The 26349-nt window shown below is 35.1% G+C and overlaps 2 protein-coding genes and 1 long non-coding RNA gene across 8 annotated transcripts; 1 reads left to right on the top strand and 2 right to left on the bottom strand.

The window, feature by feature from the left end:
• Positions 1 to 301: 301 nt before the first annotated feature.
• On the bottom strand, positions 302 to 8016 carry LOC132606602 (uncharacterized). 5 transcript variants are annotated; one of them, XR_009569995.1, is made up of 7 exons: positions 7822 to 8016; positions 4410 to 4621; positions 4147 to 4323; positions 3257 to 3434; positions 2789 to 3164; positions 594 to 650; positions 302 to 514 (listed from the first exon to the last, which is right to left on the bottom strand). XR_009569995.1 is itself a non-coding variant. In XM_060320178.1 (7 exons), the coding sequence occupies exons 2-5, from the start codon at positions 4733 to 4735 to the stop codon at positions 3262 to 3264; spliced, it is 567 nt and encodes a 188-aa protein (XP_060176161.1). In that variant the 5' UTR covers positions 4736 to 4849; positions 7822 to 8016; the 3' UTR covers positions 302 to 514; positions 594 to 3164; positions 3257 to 3261. The 5 variants fall into 5 exon arrangements, 2 of the variants coding, with proteins under 2 accessions (XP_060176161.1, XP_060176160.1); XR_009569994.1 differs by having other exon boundaries at positions 601 to 650; XM_060320178.1 differs by adding an exon at positions 4731 to 4849 and having other exon boundaries at positions 594 to 3164.
• A 10925-nt stretch (positions 8017 to 18941) lies between these two features.
• Positions 18942 to 21678, top strand: LOC132605243 (uncharacterized). 2 transcript variants are annotated; one of them, XR_009569113.1, is made up of 3 exons: positions 18942 to 19160; positions 19833 to 19883; positions 21219 to 21678. It is a non-coding gene; the product is annotated as an uncharacterized LOC132605243 (long non-coding RNA). The 2 variants fall into 2 exon arrangements; XR_009569112.1 differs by having other exon boundaries at positions 18944 to 19160; positions 21241 to 21678.
• A 3289-nt stretch (positions 21679 to 24967) lies between these two features.
• On the bottom strand, positions 24968 to 25276 carry LOC132606603 (auxin-induced protein 15A-like). Its single transcript, XM_060320179.1, has one exon. The coding sequence runs from the start codon at positions 25274 to 25276 to the stop codon at positions 24968 to 24970; it is 309 nt and encodes a 102-aa protein (XP_060176162.1).
• Between the last annotated feature and the right edge of the window lie 1073 nt (positions 25277 to 26349).

Here is a 26349-nt window from a genome sequence, read left to right as displayed (position 1 = left end):
AACCTTTTTAGCGACCAGACTTTACTAGCCCTAGATTATCTTTAGAGGCAAGCATTGCTGGTCCTTTATTTAGCTTATTGTACTACTTATAACGACCATATTTCTGGTCTCTTGCTAACCAAATCTAGTCCCTAAAGCTCGATATCCAAAAAAAATAATTTTATCAATAAATATCAAATTGCTATTGAAAAATGTAGATATAAAAAGCTTATATATATATATATATATATATATATATATATATATATATATATATATATATATATATAGAGAGAGAGAGAGAGAGAGAGAGAGAGAGAGAGAGAGAGGAAGAGAGTTATATTAGTTACAACAAAATGGTTAACATCGCATGATGTTAGTTTCAATATTTGCTCGACACCTTAACAAAAAAACATTGCTAACAACCCGAGCTAGACTATGATACCGAGTTCTACATAACATTCCTAGCAAAATAATAATGAGTTCGTGCAACTTCTAAACTTGCATCTTGACTTGTAACTTTAATCTTCGAAACCTGTAAGTACAAAATTTTGAAAAGACTGAATAACTATTAGTAAGATAATATGTAAATGTTATACTAGTAGTGGTTATACCGCTTACCCCAAAAGAAATCTAAATTCATTAGGTGTAATCCAACAACATCATCAAGCCTGCATGAGTATAAGAAAAATCAATTAGAAAAGCTTCGGGATGCATTAACCAAGAATCCAAAATCTATTTTAAAAACGCAACTAAAACAACAATTGTGTCTCATATTTCTATATCTTGCATCTTCCTCTATCGTGCAAACTAGAAGTCATTTATTTTCCATCTCCTAACTTATAAAATGCTTGTAGAATTTTCATTGGAACCCTCAATGCATTTATTTTGCTAAACTTCATTAATTAGATGATAGTCATACAAGTTTCCAAGAGGACCACTTCAAGAACATTAATCTATCATTCTGCATAACCTTTATATGCTCTTTGTGGCCATTTCATCCCAATTCTCAAAGTATTTGAACTGAAGGTGTCGTTTCCTATTTAAAGAGAAACATGGTACCGGACTTCTCTTAATTTCTATATATTATAGTGGCAAAGTTAGAAATATAAGTACTCGCTGCTATTCTTCATCTAATATATGTTCCCAACTAAAAAACAATTCATAGAATGTAGATGTTAATTCTTTTATACTCCCACTAAAGTCTCTGATAAAGCAAGGAGAATACAAACCAAATAAGACTGTGAAATCTTTCTGGTACCAAACAAGGGATCACAAACTAGAAACACATAAAAAGGCAACAACATTTAACAGTAATAAGACTCTTCCATTTGGTAGAAATTGTTCTTTTATCTATCTTCAATAAAGCTTTTTCCATCATCACAACAACAATTGCACTTTCTTTAACAGTAAGTCCTTACAGCTAGAGTTAGAAGTGTTCACGGTTCTGCGTGCTATTTTTATAACCGAATAAGATTACTACTATGTTCATGTGAAATAAACAACTGTTACAGACTTTGAATCGAGACTGCCACAAATAATAGGAATTGTGAAACGGATAATAGTAGCACCATCTATATATAAAAGAATAAAGGAGCTCTGAACTTAAAGATGCAGCAAATGCAAACCATACAAAGAAGGCTACGAGTCTTCTTTAAAATTGTTTAAATCAGGAAAATTATTTATTTTGCATTGTAAAGCTATAATAGACTTAATCAAAAGTCCTCAGTACTTCTGTATGCACTTCCTAATTGTGCATACATGAATTTAAGGCATCAACCACTTAGATTAAAGATAAGATATTTAATACAACCCAAACCATGACCAGTAATCGCAAATAAGCTGAAACAAATTCGGTATGCTTGAGAAACGAGGTGAAAAACAAAAAATGACAAAGGTACATGTCAAACCTATCATGAAGCAACAACAGTAAACAATTAAAAATGTTGCATCAGTCCTATCTGGTGCGAATCAGGAAAACAAGAGTGCTGATAAGAAACTTGCTAGTGAGCAAGATGTGCAGCTTGACTCTACTTCAAACACAAAGCAACAAAATCAGGTGGTGAAGAGTGCTACCAAAAGGCAGAACCAGGTTTCACAAGGTACAAGAATTAAGCAGAACCAGGTGGTGCAAATTGATCCTCAAGTTAATCCAAAAAAGCACAACCAGGTTTCAGTTCCAAATTCCTAAAGAAATTTACAAGTTGCAGTACCAGATATTGAAGAAACTAGAAATGACATAGATGAGGAGTCAACCGCACAGAATTTCTTTAATGCAGCAAGGGAAGGGGATTTATCTCCTAAACAGCTGGAAAAAGTTGTGGGGAAAAATAAATCAAAAACTCATAGTAGAAATCATAGTTGGGATGATAAAGTGCCTGACCAATTTGTTCTAAGACAAATACCAATGAGACAAGCAAAACAAAAACTGGCAGGCCCTATCGCATCAACTAAGTCTACAAAATCCAAGTAAAATTGATGGTGGATATTGGTTTTGCGAAGTGGAGGAGGTTGTACTATCATACTCAAGTCCTTAAGGAGGAGAGGATGGTTGTATTTATTTCAGATAACCTTATTTTCTGGTTTGCAGGTTGCAGTTTCTCTATGGTGTTGATTGGACCTTGTTTTACATGGAATAACAAGGCTACTAGTCTCATAAACTCAAGTGCAGCATTTTGTGCCAATGATATATCCTACCCTATGTGGAAATGATTTGGTACAAATTGGCATCATGGTTACTTGTTTCTACTATCCCATAGATTCTCTTTGCTTAGTAAATAAAATGGGATGGTTCTATGTAGTAACTCACAAAGTATATATAGTTCTAGGACATTTGGTTGTTTCTGGTGTCAGTGATCTTATGCACATAGGATATGATTTGATTCATCACTGGTTGTCCTTGTTTCATCTCTTTGATTCAGTTTACAGTGGAAAGGATGAGAGTCTAGCGGAAATATTTTGTGTATCGTTCCCATTCCATGACAAGCAGACATGGTACAGTTTTTAAGACATTGTCATCGCCCCTTCCCTGCAACACCTAGAAAAAACTAATCATATTAGTATAAGCTTTGGCATTTAGTTTCAGTTATATATGCAATTAAAAAACACATCAGTTATTCCCATTCCTTGACTAGAAGACATCACAGAGTTTTTAAGCCCTTGTCCTCCTCTCTTCTCCGTAGCACCTGAGGAAGAGAAATCATATTACTAATACTTAAGCATTGTAATTCAATTACGCAAATTAAAAAAAAAAAAGCAGATTAATAAAAACTCTTACTTATTTCAAATTTTTTGGGTGTATTGATTTACTTGATCAGTAGATGGAGGCAATGTACTATCAATTTGCATATACTCTTTCTCAAGAACCATGGAGTTTTCATGTATCGTTTCCATTCCTTGACAAGCAGACATGGTAGAGTTTTTAAGCTCGTGTTGTCGTCCCTTCCCTGTAGCACCTGGAAAAAAAAAATCATATTACTAAAAGCTTTAGCATTTAGTTTCAGTTATATATGGAATTAAAAAATAGAATAGAGTATTAATGTGGTTAGGGGAACAGAGACAAATTAGAAGCTGGGAACAAGAGGTAGAATGGGTAAATAACAAGGCAAAGCAAATATCAGTCAAGGCAGGAATAACAAGATGCTGTTTTGCTATTGTGGTGAACATATTTTGGAGGGAAAGGAACCTGATGAGATTCCAATGTAGCTGCTATCAACCAGAGAGATTATGCAAGAAAATAACAATATTCATTCATAGTAGATGCAACACACTGAGCAAATGGCAACCACTTTTAGCTCACTTGCTGCAATGCCCTTGAAGTCCAGTTGATGCAGACATGGCCTAGAGGTTTTAGCAATTGCAGTATGGTCCTTTGTTGCTTTGATAATGGCATAATGAGTATTTCTTAGTGCTGATACAGGTTCTTTTTAAGTATCAGCTTAGAGGGGCTTTTTACACTACTGGTGCTAGTTATAGGATAGTATTTTTTGTGTAGTCCATCTTTAACTAGGACCTGATTGTATTGTGTGGTTGTTGTCTTAGGAAACAGGTGGTCAGCCCCTGTTCGGCTTTGTAACTAATGCACTTTGGTATCAATAAAATCTTTATTTAACCCCCCCCCCCCCCAAATAAAGAAAAAAAGAATAGATTTAATTTGGAAAAACTTACTTGTTTCAATTTTTTGGGTGTATTGCGCAAGTTGATCAGTGGATGGAGGCAATGGACTATCACTTTCCATATACTCTTTCTCAAGAACCTTGTAATTTTTATGTATCATTCCTATTCCTTGACTAGAAGATATCGTAGAGTTTTTAAGCCCCTGTCCCCGTCCCTTCTCTATAGCACCTGAGGAAGAAAAATCATATTACTAATACTTAAGCATTGAAATTCAGTTACGCCAATTTAAAACAGTAGATTAACAAAATTCTTACTTGTTTCAATTTCTTGGATGTATTGCTTAACTATATCATTAGATTGAGGAAATAAACTCTTAGTTGGCATATTCTGTTTCCCAATCAAAGATCTAAGCCCTCCTCGTCCTCGTCCCTTTCGTATAGCACCTGGCTCGACGAATGCATATCTGGTAGTAGTCTTCATACTTGATACCACTTCATTTTCAGTCTTTAATGGTTTCATAATGAACCTGCAAAGAGCAACAGTAAAAAACAATAAGAGAAAATGTGTGACAATGTAGTAATAATTAAATCATGTCATCAAATAACAATGTAATATTATATAAAGAGATACTTCACCTCATCAGTTCTTTTTCGTTTCTTTTGAGAAGGATTTCCTAAGTCTACAATATCATCATCCATTTGTTTCACAATCTCATAGGAATCACGAGGTTGAGTCTTCCTCACTACATGCCAACCTTTGTTGGAATTATCATTAGCATAAAGCACTTGAGATGCTTGCTCCGCTAAAATAAAAGGCTCATTTGTTTTCAAAAATCTCCTTGGATTAACATTCACAAAGTCATATTCATCTTTTTTAACTCCTTTTATTTTATCATACACATCAAACCAATTACATCGAAACAAAATCACTCTTCTATGCATGACAAATTGTAATTCAATCACATCTGTTAAAACTCCATAGTAATCAAGGTTCTCACTATCTTTATAATTCTCACCAACTACAACAACACCACAATTTTGAGTCCTTAAGTTTTTATCATGATCTTCTACATGAAATCTATATCCATTGACAATGTAACCATTGGAATGTGTCGAATATCCGGTAGGGCCACGTGAAAGTGAGAGCAGATCTTCCATGATCCGATTATTATCTTCTTTATACAATTGTGCAACCTATGAACAAATTAAGTTGATAAAATACTAACATTGATAAAATACACCAATATATTCATCTCATTACATAACATTACCCTTGACTTTGAGTAGCAAAACAGTGGTTTACATGTTACATCGGCTATATGTCCAAACTCCAGAACATTATTTTTAAAATTAATATTTATTCTAATACAAGATTGGCACAAAAGGAAGAATTGGTTTGTTGGTTTGCACAAACTGGCTTTTAACCTGCATTATAAGGTTTTGAATAATCTATTTGTTATCATTCTTTTTGTGGTGGTATTAACACTTGGTGTTCATTCCACTAAGAGGTTGATAGCATTTGGATTTTGCACATTTGAGAGAGTTTATGCAGTGGCAGGTCTGAGAAATCGCAACTGTCAGCAGTGCACTGGTACTATTTTTTGCAGGTTTAACATACTATAGGCAGTAGTGCATCAATTTGGGACACCTTTTGCTTGACCACTGCAAGGGAAACACATTGCTTATGCTCAGCTGGGAAAGACAACAAGAGATGCAGCAGTGCAGTTTGCATTTGACAGTGCTAATTTGTTGCATTGTTGTACTCTTATGTTATCTTTCAAGCAAGGTTTGGCGATATCCCATTGATCTAACTGGTTTAGGAAATGATATGGACCACACAGTTGACACAAAAAGAAACAAGTGCAGGCTGCAGATTAACAATGAGACTGTTTACTGGTTTTTCATTTGCAGCTATGCAAGTTCATCAAAATGGTGGATCGAAAATAATATAAGGTCTTGCATGATCTATTTGTTGTCTTTCTCACAGTGTGTGGTATTAACACTTGATGTTCATTCTGCTGAGGGATTGACGACATTTGGAAAGTGGTGTGACTCTTATAAAGACTGGATTGATTTACCAACTACACAAGGAAAACTCAACTTATTACATGAAAGAGGAGCAATTGTTGTTGTTTTAGGAGCAGCTGTTTCACTCCTTTGCATCATGCAGTTAGCAAGATAACATCAAGTATGTAGAAGCTCAGCAAATGCAAGCAAGATTACAACAAAAAACGCAATAGCTTTAGTCAAGTGCACTTTCAGATATAACTGCAAGACTTCATAAGCTGCAAAGTCACATTAGCAGTCTGATGATCTTATTTTGATCAACAGCTGCTCATTTTTATTTTTTTGAGTTTCAAATTCTTATTTCAATTAGTTAATTCATTAGCTTAAGATGGTCATTATTTAATTCATGCATTATTATTATTAGCCTTTTTGGCTACATTTGTAAGGACCCTTTGTGATTCGTTTTGGGAAATATTTATAAAAGCAGCCCTCGACACCAAAAATGCCTAGTGGACTTTATTTAAAAAAAAAAAAAAAAACTCCTCATTCTCTTAAAAACAATGAGAGTGGTTTTTACAATTAAAAGTAATTTGAAAATTGTCCAAAAAAGGGAAAAAATAAACTATATAGTTCTTCAATAACATATAAAATGCAACAAAAAAGAAAAAAAAATCTTTTTTAACTTTGATGTTCTACTGATTAGAGCTATTAGTAGCAATGACTTCCTACCCTTGAATTCCTTCAAATAGTTGTGATTATTCAACTGTTCCAAGTTACAAATTGTACCTTTCACTTTAAGAACTAATGGTTTTGCAATTTATGTTAGAGCTAACTCATTTGAGATCTTCACTTTTACGGATACTCATTATGGAGGTAGACATTTATAAAAGTTTGACCATAAAAGTTAAATTCACATATATGGTTAGACCTTGCTTCAAAGCACGGGTTCCATAACTTTTTCAATTTTTTCCTATTCAGAGTGGAAGAGTTAAACACAAAAAAAAAAGTATTGCAATCTTCTCAGATGCTATTATTTTCCAGGAATGCTAAATACAAATGACAATAGAGACTAGATGGGCTATGAGGTATAAATGTATTTAGCCGAAACAAACAAAACTAGTCCCTATTTGCCTTGGCAAATCTCAACATGGCCTTTCTAATCCTAAACACATACCCATAACACATACAACACAAATTACCAGAAACTAAACAAAAAGACATTCATACAACCAAAATAAGACCACAAATCCAACTCAGCTTATACTAAAACGAAATAAAGATTGAGTTTTTAAATAGAAATAGAAGGTTTTTCAGATCATAAATACAAACCGAAAAGAATAAGCTCAAAATTTCAACTTGGTGCATATACAAAACATTGAAACAAAATCAAAAGAGTGAGTTCTTAGATAGAAATAGAAGGTTTTCAGATCATAAACACAGATCCAAGAGAATAAGCTCAAAAATTCGACTTGGTGCATATACAAAACATTGAAACGTAATCACAAGATTGAGTTCTTAAATAGAAATAAAAGGTCTTTCATATCAAAAACACATACCCAAAAGAATAAGCTCAAAAATCCAACTTGGTGCATATACAAAACACTAAAATAGAATCAAAAGATTTGAGTTTTTATCTTTTTTATTCTAAACACAGAAATAACAGAAGAGATATCAAAAATTATAGAAAAAAAAAACAAAGATTGAGAAGCAGCAATAGTACCTTGAGAGGTATTTGATGAATAAGAGAAGAATCTGAGGAATTAAGAAATCTATTGGTAGATCTATGGCTGAGCAGATGATGGATACTATGTGTAGAGACTATGGTAAGAGTTGGGACCACCTGTGTTTTGAGAAGACAGAGAGTTTAATTTAATTTTTAGAATGTTTTATTTCAGTGTATACTATGTTTTCTCTTACTTTTGGCGCCTTATTTTTTGTTGAAAACCTAAGTTTTTATTTTAGTACACTGTTTTAGCGCCAGCTTTTTTGGAAAATAGTAGCCTTTTAATATTTTAATATTATATATTGTGGCATCTTCCTACTCAAGGCTCATCAATTACAATTTGGGACAAGTTACTAAATTCTTTTGGGACTAGATTTAGTACCTTCACAATAAAATATAGAATTAAGGACCGAAATAAAATCTTGTCCCAATAAATGTACTTTTAGAGACGAAATTATTAACTCGTCCCTAAATGTTGGTCGCAGATAAACCTTTTTCTTGTAGTGGAAGAAATCAACTACAAATGATCCTAGGAACTTACGCCTGCAAGTTGTTCGATAAAATGCCTCAATGAGTATTTCCATAAGCTATCAACTTGGAATTGATCCCATATTGGTCGTATGATGTAGGCGATCGTTGGTAAGGAATTCAAGGACTCGGGAAATATATATAATTCAATCATCGAGGTATGTAGGGCTTTTTATTCTATTTGTGGCATGACTAGATTTCAAATGACCTTTCATTGAAAAATTTGTTCCATGAACTTGGATCGATCGCGTTCCATGATAATTGAGCTGACACATACTTCATCTATGACTTGTACCAAATTATGGTCCACATCTCCTTTTGGCTATCGATTAAAAGACTTTCCGTTCAACTTGTGTCGATTATGTCCCAAAATGGTTAAGCTTACCCTTTTCTCATGAATAGCTTGTATTGAAGTACCTTTCACATTTCGTATCCATCTTGTTTATCGAATGAAGAATGATATTAGTTATGGTGCTCTTCACATCGAAGTTGAGTTGATTGTACTTCCTTTAAATGAGTTAATCCTTATCTTTTTGTCTATTGCTCCAGGGTGACGAACCTCTGGTTGGCACACTCTTTCCAATAAAAGTTGTGTCGATCATATTTCATAAGAGTTTGGCTAACTTTAGCTTCGTGAATAATTCATAACAACATGGTTCCTTGTACTTTTACTTCTTTGGCCTAATGATCAAATAATGATGAATGTAGCGACAATAACGATAGCCGGAGGGTAACGACGATAAGTCACTCTGACTCTTCTTATGATATCTCTTCTGAGGTCAGTCTTGCATTGCACTTATATATATGTATTTATTTTCATTATCGAGCCGCACTATAGTCGGTCGGGTAGGCACTTATATGTGCACCTAGACATGTTTCTTTCTTTACCGAGCCGTGTTGTAGGCGGCTGGGTAGGCACGTAGCTGTGCACCTAGATGTATTTCTTTCTTTACCGAGACGTGTTGTAAACGGCCAGGTAGGCACGTAGCTATGCATTGCCACTAATCAGTTGGTCAGAGATGATGTTATGATGAAAGCTCACCCCACATAGGGATTTATTATTGTTATATGATATGATATATGCCTCCACAGTGAGGAATGATTTTGCGGGCATACATTTACATTTTTGTCATGATTATGGTCGCCCTCAGTGGCCTCATTCAGAGTTTCAGGTTGTCTCTACATCTTTTCCCAAGTTATCTGTATCTCTTATGCTTATGCTTATGTTATGTTTATACTTACTTCCTTACATACTCGGTACATCTTTCATACTGAAGCATTTTATGTGCTGTGATCATGCCCAGTGGTACGGTAGATGGATTGTTTTACCTTTCTCAGTTAGATACCAAAGTTCAGCAGGGATGTTCGCACTCCATTCTCCGGAGTTCTGGTCAGAGTCATTAAATATGATGCATGCATATATACATAGAGAGTACGGCTATGGGTATGTCGGGGCCACTGTCCCGACCAGTTGATGCATATTAGTGCTCTTAGAGGCTTACAGATATCAGTCAGTGTATAGGTATTGTGTTTGGCCTTGCCGGCCTTCTGACTAGTTGTCTTTCTTGGTTGTGGCCTTGTTGGCCCTTGTAATGCATATATGTGTTATTGGGCCTTTTTTGCATGCAGGTTGTTATGATATACTTCTTACTATTATTATTTAGCGGCTTCGTCGGCCTATGATTCACGTTACAGAGTTTAGATATTATAGTTGGTTCGCTCAAGGTTGGGGTGTGACACAACCATTGGAATTGGATACTTATTTTTGACAGTCAAACTATTCAGTCTCCTATAGTCCACACACAGCCTCCATGTTCAATCTTTCTTCTTCACTAACAAAGTTGGTGAAGCAAATGGTGATTGACTTGGGATTACAGTAGCAGCCTTAAGCATCTCAGCAATAATTGACTCAATAGCATTTTTTTGGTCATATGAATATCTATAAGGTCTTAAGTTAAAAGGTTGAGCACCAACAGTTAAGTTAATCACATGATCACAGTCTCTTTTAGGGGGCAATCCAGTAGGTTTCTTGAGCACCAATGCATATTTCTTCAGTAACTTTTCTACCTATGGATGTTTAATTTGTTGCCCTGGTATGCTCACCTTCTTACTTACCATAGATAATTCAGCAACCACTTCACATGTTCCACACTGCAACATTCTTCTAAGCTTAACAGTATCTACTGTAGTGACAGTTGTATCATCTGTTTCTCCATATAATATGATCATCCTATCCTCACACATGAAGCTTAGACTATGGGACCTAGTGTGCAACACAACTGGTGCCACTATGTCTATCCAATCTATCCCCAATATCATGTCACACTCTCCTACTTTCATTAATCTCAACTTGAAATGGAACTGTTCATTTTTCATTTTCCATCCAAAAGAAGGGCTCTCATACTGACAGCTTATGAGTTGACCATTTGCAACTATCACCCTCATTGGTTTTCTCATGGGCTGTATTGGGAGTCTTAATGACTTTACAATGTGAATGTTACACCTCGAAAATTTCCAATCTCGTACAGTGAATGGACTAACGAAGAATACGAGTATACGATGTTTTCGCAAGAAGGGAACGACGTTTGACGACCCTAAGAAAGATTTCAAAGGTAATTGCAATAAGAGATAGGTTATGCTCCACAACGACTTTTTATAGGTTCTGGAAATGTGAAAGCTGCAGATTTGCACTTTGGTCTCGTCGATGAAATACGGACCGTAAAGTGGTTTATGGCCCGTAAACCGCCATGTCGTATTTCAACCTCCAAAACTTCAACTTTCTGCCAAATGTTCAAATGGTTAAATACGACTTGGAATACGGATCGTAAATTGAAATACGGCCCGTAAATTGAGTCGTAAACCACCATGTCCTCAGCCTGACTTTCTGGTTCTATTATGTTTAAATACGTCCACGAAATACGGCCCGTAAACTAGAATACGGACCGTAAACCGAGTTTATGACCACTGTGCACTTCAACTACTGTTCATTTCGGATCAGATTTTAAGTTATTAAAAGGGGACCCAAGCTCATTAAATTCATTTCATTTCCACACCACTTCTCTCTAGAAACCTCTAGAATATTCTCCACTCTTCATCCACAAAAAAATCAAAGGAAATCCATGATCAATAACACCAAATCCATGAAACAAAGTGTATGAAACCTAGCTAAAGTTCATCCACACCAAGAAAACTCAAGGAAAGTGAAATAGGGTTTTGGTCCAAGAAGAGTAATTCTATTCAAGGGTTGTTCCTCCATTATATAAGGTAAGTTTCATGACTATATCATGTTGTTTAAGGTATTGGAAGGCTAAGATACTTGAATTATATAAAGACATGAAAAATGGGTCATAAATTAGTGAATAGTGCCATGGTTGAATAGGGGTTGGATTGAATCATGAATGTTGATATGTTGTGATTATGAATACGTTATAAATGACATTTAGACCATGAAATAAGTATTAGACGAGGAAACGCGATGGTGAGCCATAACCATAAATGTGGAGAAATTGAAGAGAAATGGTGGATTGTGGTCAATGTATATAAATGATGATTGTTGATTGCAATATTGTGAATGTTGTTATGAGCGTTTGGGAGTTGAAATATAATATGAGAAAAGAAGTAGAAACAAAGGAAGTTCCGCCCAATTTTCCCTAGAAATAGTAGCGTGTTCTTATAATCGATTAACTAACGTTAGTGCGAATTCTCCCTTGAAGGTAGAAACGTGATATCGAAGGAGGACAAGCAAGCGGTAGCTTAGTTAGACATCAAAGGTATGTGAGGCTAGTCCTTTATTTCTATTGGCATGAATCCTATAGCATGACTTTCTTTCCTCTTCATGAGTTCCTATATTTCGGAAAGCTAAAAGCCTATGTTTACGAGTAACTATATAAGATAGGAAATATGATATGATGATTCTATAATGTTAATGATGTTATTTATTGCTTACACTCACCTTATATGCTAATTCCTTCAATGTGAGGCAGAATGTCAAGGCTTGCTCCATAATGAAATCGGGGGATCACGACCTTACGTCACCCCGATAAAGTGTAGTTGATCTTGAGCCTTATGCATGTACTATGATAAGATAAGCATGTTATGATGATGATATTACACCGCGCCTATATGGTCGGGCAGTCACCGCTAAGGCAGGCAGCTATACACACCATGGCCAAATGGCATGGGCAGACACCACTAGTGGGCGGCATAAGATGATACCCCGAACGCGGGAGGCCTGGACGCAGGCTAATGTTATGATTATTACACCGATCTGATATGGACGGGCAACTTATACATTTATGCATATATGATATGATGATGAGTATGAGCAAGACAACATGACTTATTTTCTTCATACTTGACAGTTAGACATAATTGTTCCGTATTGATATCTCCCTTTGTATCATTGTCTATTTCATTGTGTATGCCTCTCATACTCAGTACAATGTTCATACTGACGTCCTCTTTCTTTGGACGTTGTGTTCATACCAACAGGTAGACAGGGAGAAGAGCTCGACCTAGGTCCGTAGTAGCTGTCAGCCGATTGAAAGCACTCCTTTGTTCCGGAGGTGCTTGATTATTCTTTTGTGTATATTCATGTATATGTATTTTTGGGCATGACGGGGTCTTATCCCGTCCTTATGTTCAGCACTCCAGTAGAGGCTCGTAGATGCGCAGTGTGGGTTGAATGGTCTCACGAGATGCTATTATGTTTATATATTATTTTGATAGCCAATAGGCATATGTATATAAAAGTATTTTTGTTTCCATATGAAATATGATTTTCCTATGATTTGAGTATTAAATGAGTAAAATGAGCAATAGAACGAGCGGTGCTCGGCGGTTAGCCCCGGGTACCCATCGCGGCCCCTAGCTGGGTCGTGACAGTGAGGATCCATAAAGGAGTGAGTTGAACTACTATCAATTAAGACTACCATAGGTATTTTGCATGCATATCCCCTAGTCTTAATGGTTGAAACTTGACCACTGGAAGAACTCAAACCCATTAAAGCATTCATGGAAATTTCTACCATTTCCTTAACCGGTTCCTCTAAGGTTTTAGGGACATCCAAGAACTCCTCCTGAGGTTCATTAGCATCCTCTGCTTCTACTCCTTCAATAGCATGTAAGCTCTTTGATTTACACTGGTGACCAATAAATTACTTGTCCTTACACCTATAACACAACCCTTGCTACTTGAGAGCTTCAAGATTAGGTGGTAGTGTATTTGGTTTAAAAGGGGTTCTGTTTGGTGGTCTTTGAGTTGGATAAGTTATTCTCAATGGTTGTTGGGTGTTTGGGGCAGCTGGTGTTCTTTGTGAAGTGTTTTGTGAGTATCTAGGATAAGAATTGGCTATGGGTCTTAGTTATGGATAAGATAGTGCTCTGATTGGAATAAATTGTGTAAAAGCTCTAAAAGACTCTTCATACAATTTGGCTACTTCGTATGCATCCAGTACAGTAGTGGGGTTGGCTAAATTCACTAGTGGTTTCAATTCTAGTCTCAATCCACTAATGAAGCTTGATACATAGTGAGCTTCATTCAATAGTGGGTTTAAAGTTGTCATGTAATTGGTTAACTCCTCAAATTTCTTTTGGTATTGGTCTATTGTACCCAACTGCATCAATTTATTAAATTCATCTACAATATCTTGAGGTCTAATACTACCAAACCTCCTACACACTTCAATATAAAACTTTTGCCAGGACATCACACCTCTATGATTTACTATATAGCTATCAAACCAGACATCCACCTTTTCTCCAATATGAACAGAAGCGTAGCTCAATTTCTCATTTTCAGCACTATTGTATAACTCAAAGAATTTCTCATATTTTCTCAACCAACTGCGTGGGTTGTTTCCATCAAATTCAGGGAAATTAATTTTGGGCTTTAAAGTTCTGGGGTTGTTCGTATTATCAGAGGTGTGGGTAACAGGGTTAGGCAAAATATGTGATGAAGTGGAATACATAGGGGTCGGCAAAATAGGTGACGAAGTGGAATACATAGGGTTTCTAAAAATAGGTGGACTCAAAAATAAAGGGGCCGGTGGAAATGCAAATCCTCTACCAACATTGAAAGTAGACGGAGTAAACAAGGTTTGAGATGTTGGATTAGAGGTTTTAGTACCTGAAGTCTATCCATACTCGTTGAATGCGAAAGCAACGGGGGTTTTATCATTTGTTGTGCGTAAGGTCATATTGACATTGGAATGGGTTGGTGACACCGATATTGAACTCACTGGAGGAATCGAACTCACTTGTGGGTTCAAATTCATGTTTGACAGAATCGGTTCTAACTTTTTGTTGGTTTTGCGAGCTTCATCTAGCTGTGACTGAAACTGTGCCTGGTTGTTTTCCATGGTTTCAAATCGTTTCCCCGTATCCTCAGCGAAAACAGTCAACTGAGTTTGAATAACACGCATATCGTCTTTGAGACTTTGAAATTCCGATGATTGTGTCATTATTGGCAGAGACGAGCTCGAATGCTCTGATACCATTTGTAACAAGAGGAAGCTTCCTCTTGTTACAGTAAGACATAGAGAAGAGAAAGATAGAAGAGAGGAGGAAGAGAGAATAAGCTTAATATATTTTCTGATAATGATTGATACTCAATACAACGGTTATATGGAAATTAATACCTCATCTGACACTTGTCCAATTCCTCTAACAGAATTAGGGACTAAACTGCAAATAAACTTTAAATAGCTTAGGGACTAAATTATAAAGACAGAAATAAATCACTTAAAAACTTAAAGGGCTAAAACAGACGCTTATAAACTTAATTTAAATTGGTCACAATACACATTTGTAACACAAAAACACTTCAAGCATGGTGACATTCACAAAAAGACGTAAAGGGCATTTAAAAAAAGCTTCAAAACTCGAATTCATGACTGTGCTCGGGTCTCCATTGTTGTTTTTTCACCCACCGAAAAGCTTTACACTTGTGGCTATGTTAACGACACCATTGATAACCCCCTTTTCCCAATTTCATTCTTCTCAAATTGGGTCTTTGGGTCCCACTTTCCCCAATTTCTTTTTTCTAAAATTGGGGCTTCTGGATCCATATCTTTTCTATCAACAATAGTTTATTGAAGATTTTAAAGCATCACTGCAAATACTCCCTTTAGAATCGTGGTCATTGTCTTCTTCAATTTCACTTACTGCCATTTCAATTTTCCTTTATTTTTAAGTTTTCTTCTACTGTGCTACCCACCAACAATGACACAAAGAGTGCATATTTTTCATTCTTTGAATTTGTCATCTTTCCAACTCTTTGAAGAGTGCGTGGATTCAAAAATGGTGCAAACACATTGTTTATGCATAGTGATACGATTTGATACGTGGTTATACAAAGTAGATACACTATTTATACATTATATATGTATCTATTTATACATTATATATATATATATATATATATATATATATATATATATATAATGTATAATAGTGTATTAAAGGGCATATAGTATGTATATATAATGTATAAGAGTGTATATTATATGTATACATAATGCGTAATAGTGTATATGTACTTCTAAACATTATGTTATACAAATTTTAAAAATGAAGAAGGTTCTATGGTAGTTGAAAATTTTACATTAAGATAGGTTTGGCTTCATGAAATTCAATGTAAACATATGTTGGCTATTCTAGATGTAAACAATTATTGGCTATGCTCATTATAAACTGTTTGTTTGAGCAGTACATATGAGCAACAGAGTAAGTATCCCTTAAATAAGTGGTAATAGGTGGAGTTTTGTCTTGAGTTATTCTATAGGAGATGTGTACATATTTGGACGACTTTGTTGTCACAAAAAAAATACAAAATTACTTTACTAAGTAGATTTCATAACTTGGATGGCCATTCACCCGGAATTAATTTTAACGCTCAATGCTCAGGTTTCATTGAACAGATCCTACAGAATTCATGTGTCAAATTCTTTAACTAGTATTTAGTACTGTTAGCTCTCAAAATTCTTTAACAAATGAATGATAAAAGTTCTCTTCATCTATAAAAATCGAGAGTTAAGTTATACTACAACGTATTTACTAATTAAAAACATTGTGAGTGTGAATATCATTTTTGAACACTTACTCTGAAAATAAGTAAATGTATATTTTCACTTATTATGATCTTCTTGTCTTACTTTTATGTCTCTCCAAATTATCATACTTTTATTATTTTGCTATTGAAAAGCAATTTCGTACTTATTCATGAAGGCATTATGTTTTGAATAATAGTATGGATAATGTTTGTTGAATATTTACTTTTAGAAAGGTAAAATATGTCGTTTGATAATATCTTTTAAGAAATTTTGATTTGTTATTTTTTTGAAAGTTAAGATATTGCAATTGAATTTGTACAGTATCTTATGATAATTTTAACACTATTGCATTATTTATATTTATAAAAACATGCTAGATATTTTATTTTCTATGAATTCCTTTAATCCTTTTTAAAAAAATTTAAAACTTTTAAATGTACTTGTTATATTATACAATTTTTGTCTGGTCTCACGTTCCCCCATGCCCCCCCCCCCCCCCCCCCTAAAAGAAGAAATAGCTCGATTTGCCCTTCAAATGGGATAGTCTTTATTTTTGGGACAATTTGCAGGATTGCCCTTCGCTAGGGGTGGTCTTTAATTTTTTTCCCTCGCTAAAAGCTTCTTGGTTCCGGATTCAAACCCTCGCTCAGTCAAAAATTTTAAAAAAATTCGCAAGACATAAATTGGGATTCATAGGGCATAAGTTGGGTTTCAAACTCTGTCTTAAGGCAAAAAAAAAAAAAAAAATTGCTTGAATTTTACTAACCACTGCCTTAAGTCCTAACATTGGACAAAAGTTAGGCCTTAAAGCAGAGATTTGCCTTGAGGCCAAATTTTGGGTAAGAGTTTGCCCTGCCTTAAGGCCCAACTTATGCCTTGCGAATCCTAACTTACGCCTTGCAATTTTTTATTTTTTTTGGGATTGAGTCTGGGTTTGAACCCAAGACCTCTGGGTGTTAAGTAAAGGGAAAATATTAAAGACCACCAATTTGAGGGGAAAAAATTAAAGACCACCCCAAAAGAAGGACAATCTGCGCAAAAAATGTTATTTTTGCCCTACAAATGGGCTGGTCTTTAATTTTTGTCCTTTAACAATCGAACCTATGTCTAGCGAGACATAAGTTCTTTTCGAGACAAAAGTCATGGGGGGCATAATTTGTATGATATAATAATACAAAAATATAAGTGTATGTCCCGCGAGAAAGTTAGTTATGAGAGGCAAAAATTAAAGGCCGACCTAAAGTCTATATAGAATATAAAGTTAGGCATAGACAAGGTGATATGTCACCTCTCTATAGCCGGCAATTGCATTTATCTTTTTTCTCATTTTTTTTTGACATTTTTCTCCTATTTTTATATTATTTTGGTTGATTTCTGCTACCAATTAATGTCTATTATCAATAAATGCCCAATTAAATGTAAAAATCAACAAGTCCAGCCCACGTAGCAACTCCAATTAAGTCTGGACCGGCCCCACGTAGCATCCCCTGTAATGCTATATTAAGTCTCTTTGTAATAAAATCCAATTAAAGTACACTTAATACTCATTGAATTATAATTACTCAAATATACGATAGTTTCATTTCATCTTATATTTACTAATTGAATTGGATACTATAAATAGTAAAGCAAATTCATCCGCTCCATAACATTCTCCCTTTTCATTTGAAACTCTTTCCACAAGAAATTTATCTCTTTTATGTTTTTTCTCATTATTGCTGTTTTTGCCACAATTATTAATTATATATAATTCTGGTGTGCGCAATTTTTATCTGTTCGGAAATGGGGGGAGAGTGACATATGGTCTTATTCGTGTGAAGTATTCATCAAATTCAAGCCTGAAGAATACACTGCCATTAGCGATATATCAAATTTTGTTAATACATTTGTTTGTTGCAAGCCTGTACATAGTTATTGTGACGACCCCCTCTGGGGACCCACTACTCAAGGTATTGTCTATGCCAGGGTGCTGCCAGTCCGCGCAAGGCCTTCGCCTCGTCCCTCTTCACGCTGCAGCGCTACGGGGCATCGAACCCAGAACCTCTGGCTCCTTTACATTCCCCAAAGGGAATCGCCTCTTACCAATTGAGTTGCATGATGTTATATCCCGTATTTTTTAACGTCGGATTATTTGTAAGCTGAGGTGGGGCCCACACGTCAAGATTTTTTTGGGAACATCTGAAAAGTCATATGAATCACATATGTGGAGTTAAACACAACTCAAGAAGGACCCTTGGGCCAAATCAAAGTGGAAGCCCTCCAAACGAATATTTTTAAGAAAACGTTTTCGGGTGACCTGACTTTGAGGGGCAAAAACGGTATTATAAGTTTGGAATTTGGGAAAATACCAAGCAATAGAAGTTGTAGATAATTGAATTAGCTTTCCAACCATAGGTCGTGGGTTCCCAGGTGACATCGGAATAAGGAGATATGGACATTTTAAGGCAGAAAGGTCGAGATGAACAGTGAATTCGGCCCAACCCGACTTCAAATCGGGTCAGGCCCATTTCTATTGTCATTTAATGAAACGTTTCGGTCTTCTCTCCACATTTCAGACCAAAACACACCCATAAACATTCAGAACATTCTAGTGAGAGAAAGGGAGGAAAACTTTAGAGAGAAATCAATTTTGACCAAAATCTAAGCCCCGAATCGCGAAGCTCATGAAGTGAAAAGTGTTGTACGTCGCGTTGCCTTCAATTTGAACTAAAAATCAGCCAAGAAGAAGATTGTTGAAGTGGTTGCTGCATACTTAAGGTAAGAATAAGGTCCCTTTTTCATTGTTAACAAGTTTATTTAGAGTTTTAACGGATTAGAACGGAGAAAATAGCGTTATAAACTTGTTATTGTTTTGTTGGGATTTATGGATTAAGGGGCTATTTTAGGGGGATTAAATGGATGGAATTAGTTGAGTTATGATGTATAATAATTATTGATATTGTTGTTGATGTTTTTGATAAGTTGTGGTTCTTGAATTTGGGAGAATTAAGTGTATAAAGATATTGTATACAAAGCGTATATTGGGGCTGTTTTATGTAATTTTCGTGGCTGTTTTGTAACCATATTTTGGGGCTGTTTTACGGTCGTTATGGACTGTTTTGTGGGCTGGAATATCGGAGGATTGGCTGTAGTTATTGTTGTCATATTATGGATATACGGAAATAGAGAAGTGTATACAAGCGTTGGCATCCGAATGTATATTGGGCTGTTTTGGGAGTAATTTAAGAATGGATTTAATCCTAGTTTGATATGAAATTGTTAGTATTGTTGTTGTTGGTATTTTTAATGATGTGTGGCTAAGTTGGAATTTCGAGGATTGTTAAGTTTATAGGGGAAATGCTGCCCAAATTTTTGTAGACAAGTAATGAATTAAAGATTTGAATGCTAAAAGTCATACTATTGACAATTGGTAAATGTGACCATTTGTAGATTTTGGACGAAACGGGAATTGAATCTGGACGAGCGTAAGGCGCAACTAAGGTATGTAAAGTCTTTCCTTTCATTCTTCGGCATGTTCTAAACCTAATAGGCTCGGCCGCAAGCCTTAGATACGACCCTGTTCCTAGAAATCCGAGATTGAAATTGGCTCCATTTCATTCAATGAGATTGAATTGGTTTCTTAACATTTCGTCGGCAAAATGACCTATATGTATGCAACTTTCACAAATGAAGTCGGAATGTCCTAAAACTCTCACGGATGACTCCATAAGACCTATGATCCATAGATTTACATACGCCACCTCGGTTCGGCCCAAGGTGGGCCCACAAATCCTGATACTTTCTGTATGGCTTTAGCCAACTCATTTCTGTCCGGAATTCACGGGTAGCTTTTGGTCATTATTTTGTTTACTATGCGATAAGTGTTATGACCACCTCTATGAGTCTTATAAAATATTTTTGACATCTGGAACGTTTTTGGAACTCTTATTCTGATATTCTGGATAAGCTACTTATCTTCGGTATTTTTCTGATATACGATTTTGGCATACATAAATCTTGTGTGATGCATGATCCTGGCATGTGTGATTTATGTTTGGAAAGTAATAAATTTGGAATTCTGTTATTAACTCTTTTGCCAAGTCCCGGGCCGGTTATATTATTGTGCGCACTATGTGATATTGACCGCTGGACCCCCTGACCGCAGTATGTGCGACATTGGCCGCTGGACCCCTGACCGCGGTATGCCGGACCTGTGACACTGACCGCTGGACTCCTGACCGCGGTATCTGCGACATTGACCGCTGGACCCCTGACCGCGGTATGTCGGGTTTGGGATGTTAACCGCGGGGTACTTGGCCGCGGTATGTGTGATAGTGACTGCTGGACCTTTGGCCGCGGTAATTGTATGTTTGATTTTCTATGTGTATGAAACGAAAATGATTCCGTCCGTTGCACTTCTGTATGTCTGATTAGATTATGACTCTGTCTGTTACACTTCTGGACATCTGACTCGAAAAATGATTCTGTCTGCGTCGCTTCTGTATGTCTGATCCGGACTATGATTCAGTCTGTTATACTTCTGCACCTCTGGCTCTGATTACGATTATGTCAGTCGCACTCTATGCCCCTGATCCGCACGATGATCCTGCCAGCTAAACTCTGTGCCTCTAATTCATATTATGACTCTGTCGGCTACACCCCGTACTTATGATACATATTGTGGTTTTGTCCATGCACTCTGTATTTCTGTTTCGGATTTGGGTTCGATTCTGTCCGCTATATTTCTGTACTCCTGGTTCGGATTATGATTATATTTGTTACATTTTCGCTTTACATACTCGGTACATTTTCCGTACTGACCCCCTGTTCTTCGAGGGCTGCGTTGCATGCCGCGCAGGTACTCCCATGTGAGTTAAAGACAGTATAGAAGATGTTCCAGTGCAGACGGCAAGCTCCATTTGTTCCCGGAGTGCTGACGAGTCAGGGTTTGTATGTTATGATTTCTGGATTACGTTAGAGACTTTGCAGACAGCGTCGTGGGTATTGGTTATCAGTCTGTAAGCGGCTCCGTCAGCCGATATGTCGGTCTGTGTTATGTACTGAATCTTTTATGATCATAGATTTGTTCAGCTTGGAAGCTACGAGAAAGAATAGTTCTGGAAAAAAAATTATGGTGTATTTTATCTTATTTGATCTAAAAAGTTTGACGTGATTTTATGTGCAACAAAAGTCAGAGGGTTCGCTCGGCCCTAAGTAAGGGTTGGGTGCCCATCACACCCTAGGGATATTGGGGTGTGACAGTTATGGTGTCAATTCAAATGTTATAATTTTATCATTTCTGGGTAAATGCCCTATTTTAATTTTTGGGAATAATTGTACTAATTTTATATTGGACTTAGGTTTTTTTTTCATTATTTATAAATATAAAAGTGTAATTTCATTTCCATTATAATTACTCAAACGTACCTTAGTTTTCACATCAAGAATAACTCTTGAAATATATTGAAGTTCCTTCATCGAAACTATTTATTGACATGTAGCTTTTATAAGCTTAAAAAAAGGTTTTTGAACAAGAAGATGAAGATAAAGAATCATAACTAAGATTACTTATGAAGTGGTTTTTGGACCGCTTACACCATAGTGTTTATTGTTGGTTTGGCTTGGGAGACTCAAAAGGAGACGATGAAAGCTCGGGAAAAATTAAGTACCTTGGCTAGTTTGGTGAACTCTTAGAGGCCAACAGACAATCACTGGGGCCAACAGACAATCACTGGTAAGATATTAAAAGAATTCAATATTATCATTCTAAGCATATTTACAATAGTGTAGAGCTAAGCGAGCATCGTTTTCCACATTACTATCAAAAGAATTGTTGTATTAATTTTTTAAATTAGAAAGTGATATTATAAGCAATAAAGATTGTGTAAGAGCGCAACCTCCATTTATCATGATTCACTTGCTTTGTGCATATAAATCATGGTAGTTTTGAATTATATAATTTATCTTTTTTTAACCTTGTATCATGTCCCTTTATGTATAGATATTCCAAAATAGGATAACTAACTCTATAATTTCAAAACATGAGCTTATTTCAATTAACCAGTTTTAAAGATTTTGCTAAAAGAGGCTCATCGTAGACTAATTACACTGTTTACTGGTATTATAGATGCATACTTTATTGATCGATTGTTATTATGCACGAAAATTAAAACCGCAAGTCTTTCATTTTTCCTTTTTTTCTTTTCTTTTTTACTCAAAATCATAACACATCATTATTTATTGTGCTCAATATTAACAATTTAGATTATTTGATATTCTGAGACGTCGAAAGGTGAGAAGAAAAAATAACAAAGGATAGAGGGGAAGAAATGCGTCTTTTCTTGAATTGGAGCTTATTTGATGCAGTAAGATTTTAGGGTGGCATTAATGAATAGAAATGGTTAAAAAAGAAGATGGGAATAACAGTAAAAAATAATTAAAAGGGGAAGGGAAAAAAATAGAAGACAGAAATGTAATTCAATGGATAAATACTGCACCTTGAGTTCCCAATTATTCCCAAAAATTCATGCATGTATGAAAGTTACGCATACACGCACACGTATTCTCTTTCTTTTATCCATTTTTAGAATATGCTAATGAAAAATGATGCTCATCTAATAAATTTTATTATAAATAAATAAATTGTGTATAAATTAAAAGATCTTATGAATATAAATGAAATGAAAATTTTCATCTATTCTATGATTAATAACTTCATAAATTATAAATTTACTAATGTTATTTATAACCGCGTGAAGCGCAGCAGCCTTCTTCACTGCCAATGACCCCTTTTGTCCATCAATTTTCGGTTTACGCGGGATTATTATTATCAGCATGATCAGAACTGAATTACAGTTGAATGGTCGCAATTCTACAACGTATCACTTAAATGCAAGATCTAGTTTGATCCTGACATCTTCTAAGTCCTCTTATCCCACTATTTACGCATTGACCTCACCCCGAAACTTTATTTTAAAAAGGCAATCGATATAAAATTCCATTTCCTAATTATTGTAGTTCCAGCATTAATTGTTGTTGTCAACATTAATTTAGCTCGTTATTCTTTAATCCCGGTTCACAATTATTATAACCAATAATTAAGCATAACGAGTCCACACCGATCTCTGTTTCAAGCCTGAAGACTAAACAAACATTGGATTGTTTATGATGCTACTGGATCTTCCCCAGAAGAACGATCAGATCTTTTCCAAAATTTTGTCTGTGATCATTAATAAGTGACCCTATTTAATTAAGCTTGTCACAGTACTCTAATGCTACAAGAAATTAATTTTTCTACCACTAGAATTTCTGTATATTTTTCTATTGGCCATGAACTCTGACAAGACAAGACTTACTGCAAATACAATTAGACATAAGTTAAAAGTTTAATACATCAACAACTCCTTATATTTGTGAGAAAATTTTATTTAAACATTCAAATTATGGCATCCCGATTAAGCACCTGATCACATGATAAAGTCATTACAAGAAAGTATAGAAATCGCAATAAATTTTTTTTATATTTGGCAATAACTTAATTTTATTGTTGGCAAATAATTTTTTTGTTGCCAATTTTTTTTTTTGTTGCCATAGTATTGATTATTGTTGCAAAAATTACTTTTAGCAACGGAAAAAAAAATTGTTGCACGTTGTTGCAATAACAACCGTTGGGAAAAGTTCATGCAACAATTTTTTTTTTGTTGCCAAAAGTACTTTTTGCAACAATAATCAATCTATGGCAACAAAAAACTTTTTGTTGCCAAATATATTTTTTCTTATAGTGAGATTAAATACTTTCGGTTCAAATTTTGGAAAAACATTTCCATGTGTTCTCAAGCGTCTATTAGGCAATTAAGTTAACCACATAAAATATGTCAACTCCTTTAATTATACACATTAACTTCAATTGAACATGCCTGAGGTTTTACGACTTATTGAGGCTAATGTATATAATTAAAGGATGTGACATTTTAAGTGGTTAACTTATCTATGTAATGGGCGCTTAAGAATATGTGCAGAAACTTTTTAAAAACTTGAATTTGAAGTACCTAATAAGAACACTTTATCATGTGTTCACATACTCAATCGTTAAATTTGAAGTGCCTAATAAGAACACTTTATCATGTGTTCACATACTCAATCGTTAAATTTGAAGTGCCTAATAAGAACACTTTATCATGTTCACATACTCAATCGAAACATATCGCAGTTGGAGTATACCTAAATAAAATTTAGAGGAAGTTTAAAGAAACGTCAATGTGTTCCGCTTTAGCTAAACGTACTAACATGACTAAGAATTAACTAAGAAGCATAATGTGAAAAGAAGAAACATCTTATTTGAAGAATATAATATGTATGTACAAATTACGAGGAAGATGTACGTATATGGGACAAACTTGACACCAGTTCATATTGCAAAATTGAAGAGAGCTGACTTAGTCATCTCTCTTCAGCCATATATCATCTATCTTTCAGCCATATATTTCCCTATGAAGAGCAGCAAAAAAGAGAAAATAACATCACTGTGCCGTGAATTGATGAACGATATTCCAAATATGAAGTGTACATTGGTACTTGTGTCTGGTCTATGAAGACTTAAGTAGGGAAGTGAGACTAATGAAGTAATCTTCACTGCATGGAATTGTTAGACCACCCATTGGATGACTATATCCAAACTCTTCTTTAGCCCAGTGTAACAAATCTTGAAATAGAGGATGATTCAAATATGCTATTGGAACTACAAATCTCCTACATGTTTCACCAACATAAACTGTAAAATGTCCCTTTGGAACATAATTACTCGTAGTTGCTGCTGATACGCTCCCAGTTTTATGTGAAATTGATCGTCGAAGCCTGTTTTTGGTATGAGCAATACCAGCTAAACCCCTTGCCATTTTTGAAAAATAAAAATAAAAGTAAGTGAACTGAAATTACTTAGAAAATTTTGAAGTGTATGAAATGAATTGACTATTGTTTGCAATGGTAGCTTTGGAAAGTAAAGTATATATAGGGGCACTTCATACATCAAATTGTGAATAAAGAAGAGTAAGTGAATTTGGTAAACATATAGGTAGATATTAGCAAAAGATCACATGGTTGTGGCCTAATATATATTTTAAGACAACATGTGCTACCACTTTAGGGTACAAAGAAGAATAATAAGCAGATTGCACAACTTAAAAAATGTGATATGCTAATATCTGTATCTTGTTATTCTCTAAAAACACTCACACTCACTAAATTTCAAATCTTACGATTGTTTGTTGATACCTAATGGTGTTTCTCTATAAGTGAGGATCCCAAAGAGTTTGTTCTCTATTATAGGAGCATTGAACTTGGAATTGCATTATTAAGTGACAAATTTACAATTAAAAGTGAGTGGGGTCATTGGGATAATTTATTTAGATTCTTGATATTGGAGCCTCACCTCAGCTTGCACAATTTTTTTCTATTAAGTCAGACTGTCAGGTTCGTTGATCAAGATATGTACTTGGATTCTCTACTCAAAGATTAATTCCAACTCTGTTCAAGAGTAAAATGCCTTAATTGATAAAGATTTTCTGGTCAAGAATTGGATTTAACTTTAACATGTTTGTTTCTGGAGTTTTAAGTTTTACACACATTTGAATAACTCTTTATACTATTTGTCCAAAGAATACTTACACGTAAGGAACTTCATATTATAGAATTTGAGATTTTGAAAATAAGATATACAATATGCTACAATAGGTAAAATGACATGGACATGTAAACATAATTTACACTAACTATGTAAATTAGTTGATTAAACTCTTTTTTCTGGCTAGATTTATCATTAAGCATAATTCATAGACATCTTAACTTGACTTTAACTGACAAATAAATATTTCAATTTTGAGAATACACATTTATGCATCTCAACTTGTCCACACTGTGTCTCGTGAACACCCAATGCTGATGTGATACATAAACTATTGAAGTGTTTAGA

This window comes from Lycium barbarum, chromosome 8 (genome assembly GCF_019175385.1).
Source record: "Lycium barbarum isolate Lr01 chromosome 8, ASM1917538v2, whole genome shotgun sequence".
Lineage (NCBI taxonomy): Eukaryota > Viridiplantae > Streptophyta > Magnoliopsida > Solanales > Solanaceae > Lycium > Lycium barbarum.
The sequence above is the reverse complement of the archived record's forward strand: the minus strand, read 5'-3'. Positions and strand labels throughout refer to the sequence as shown.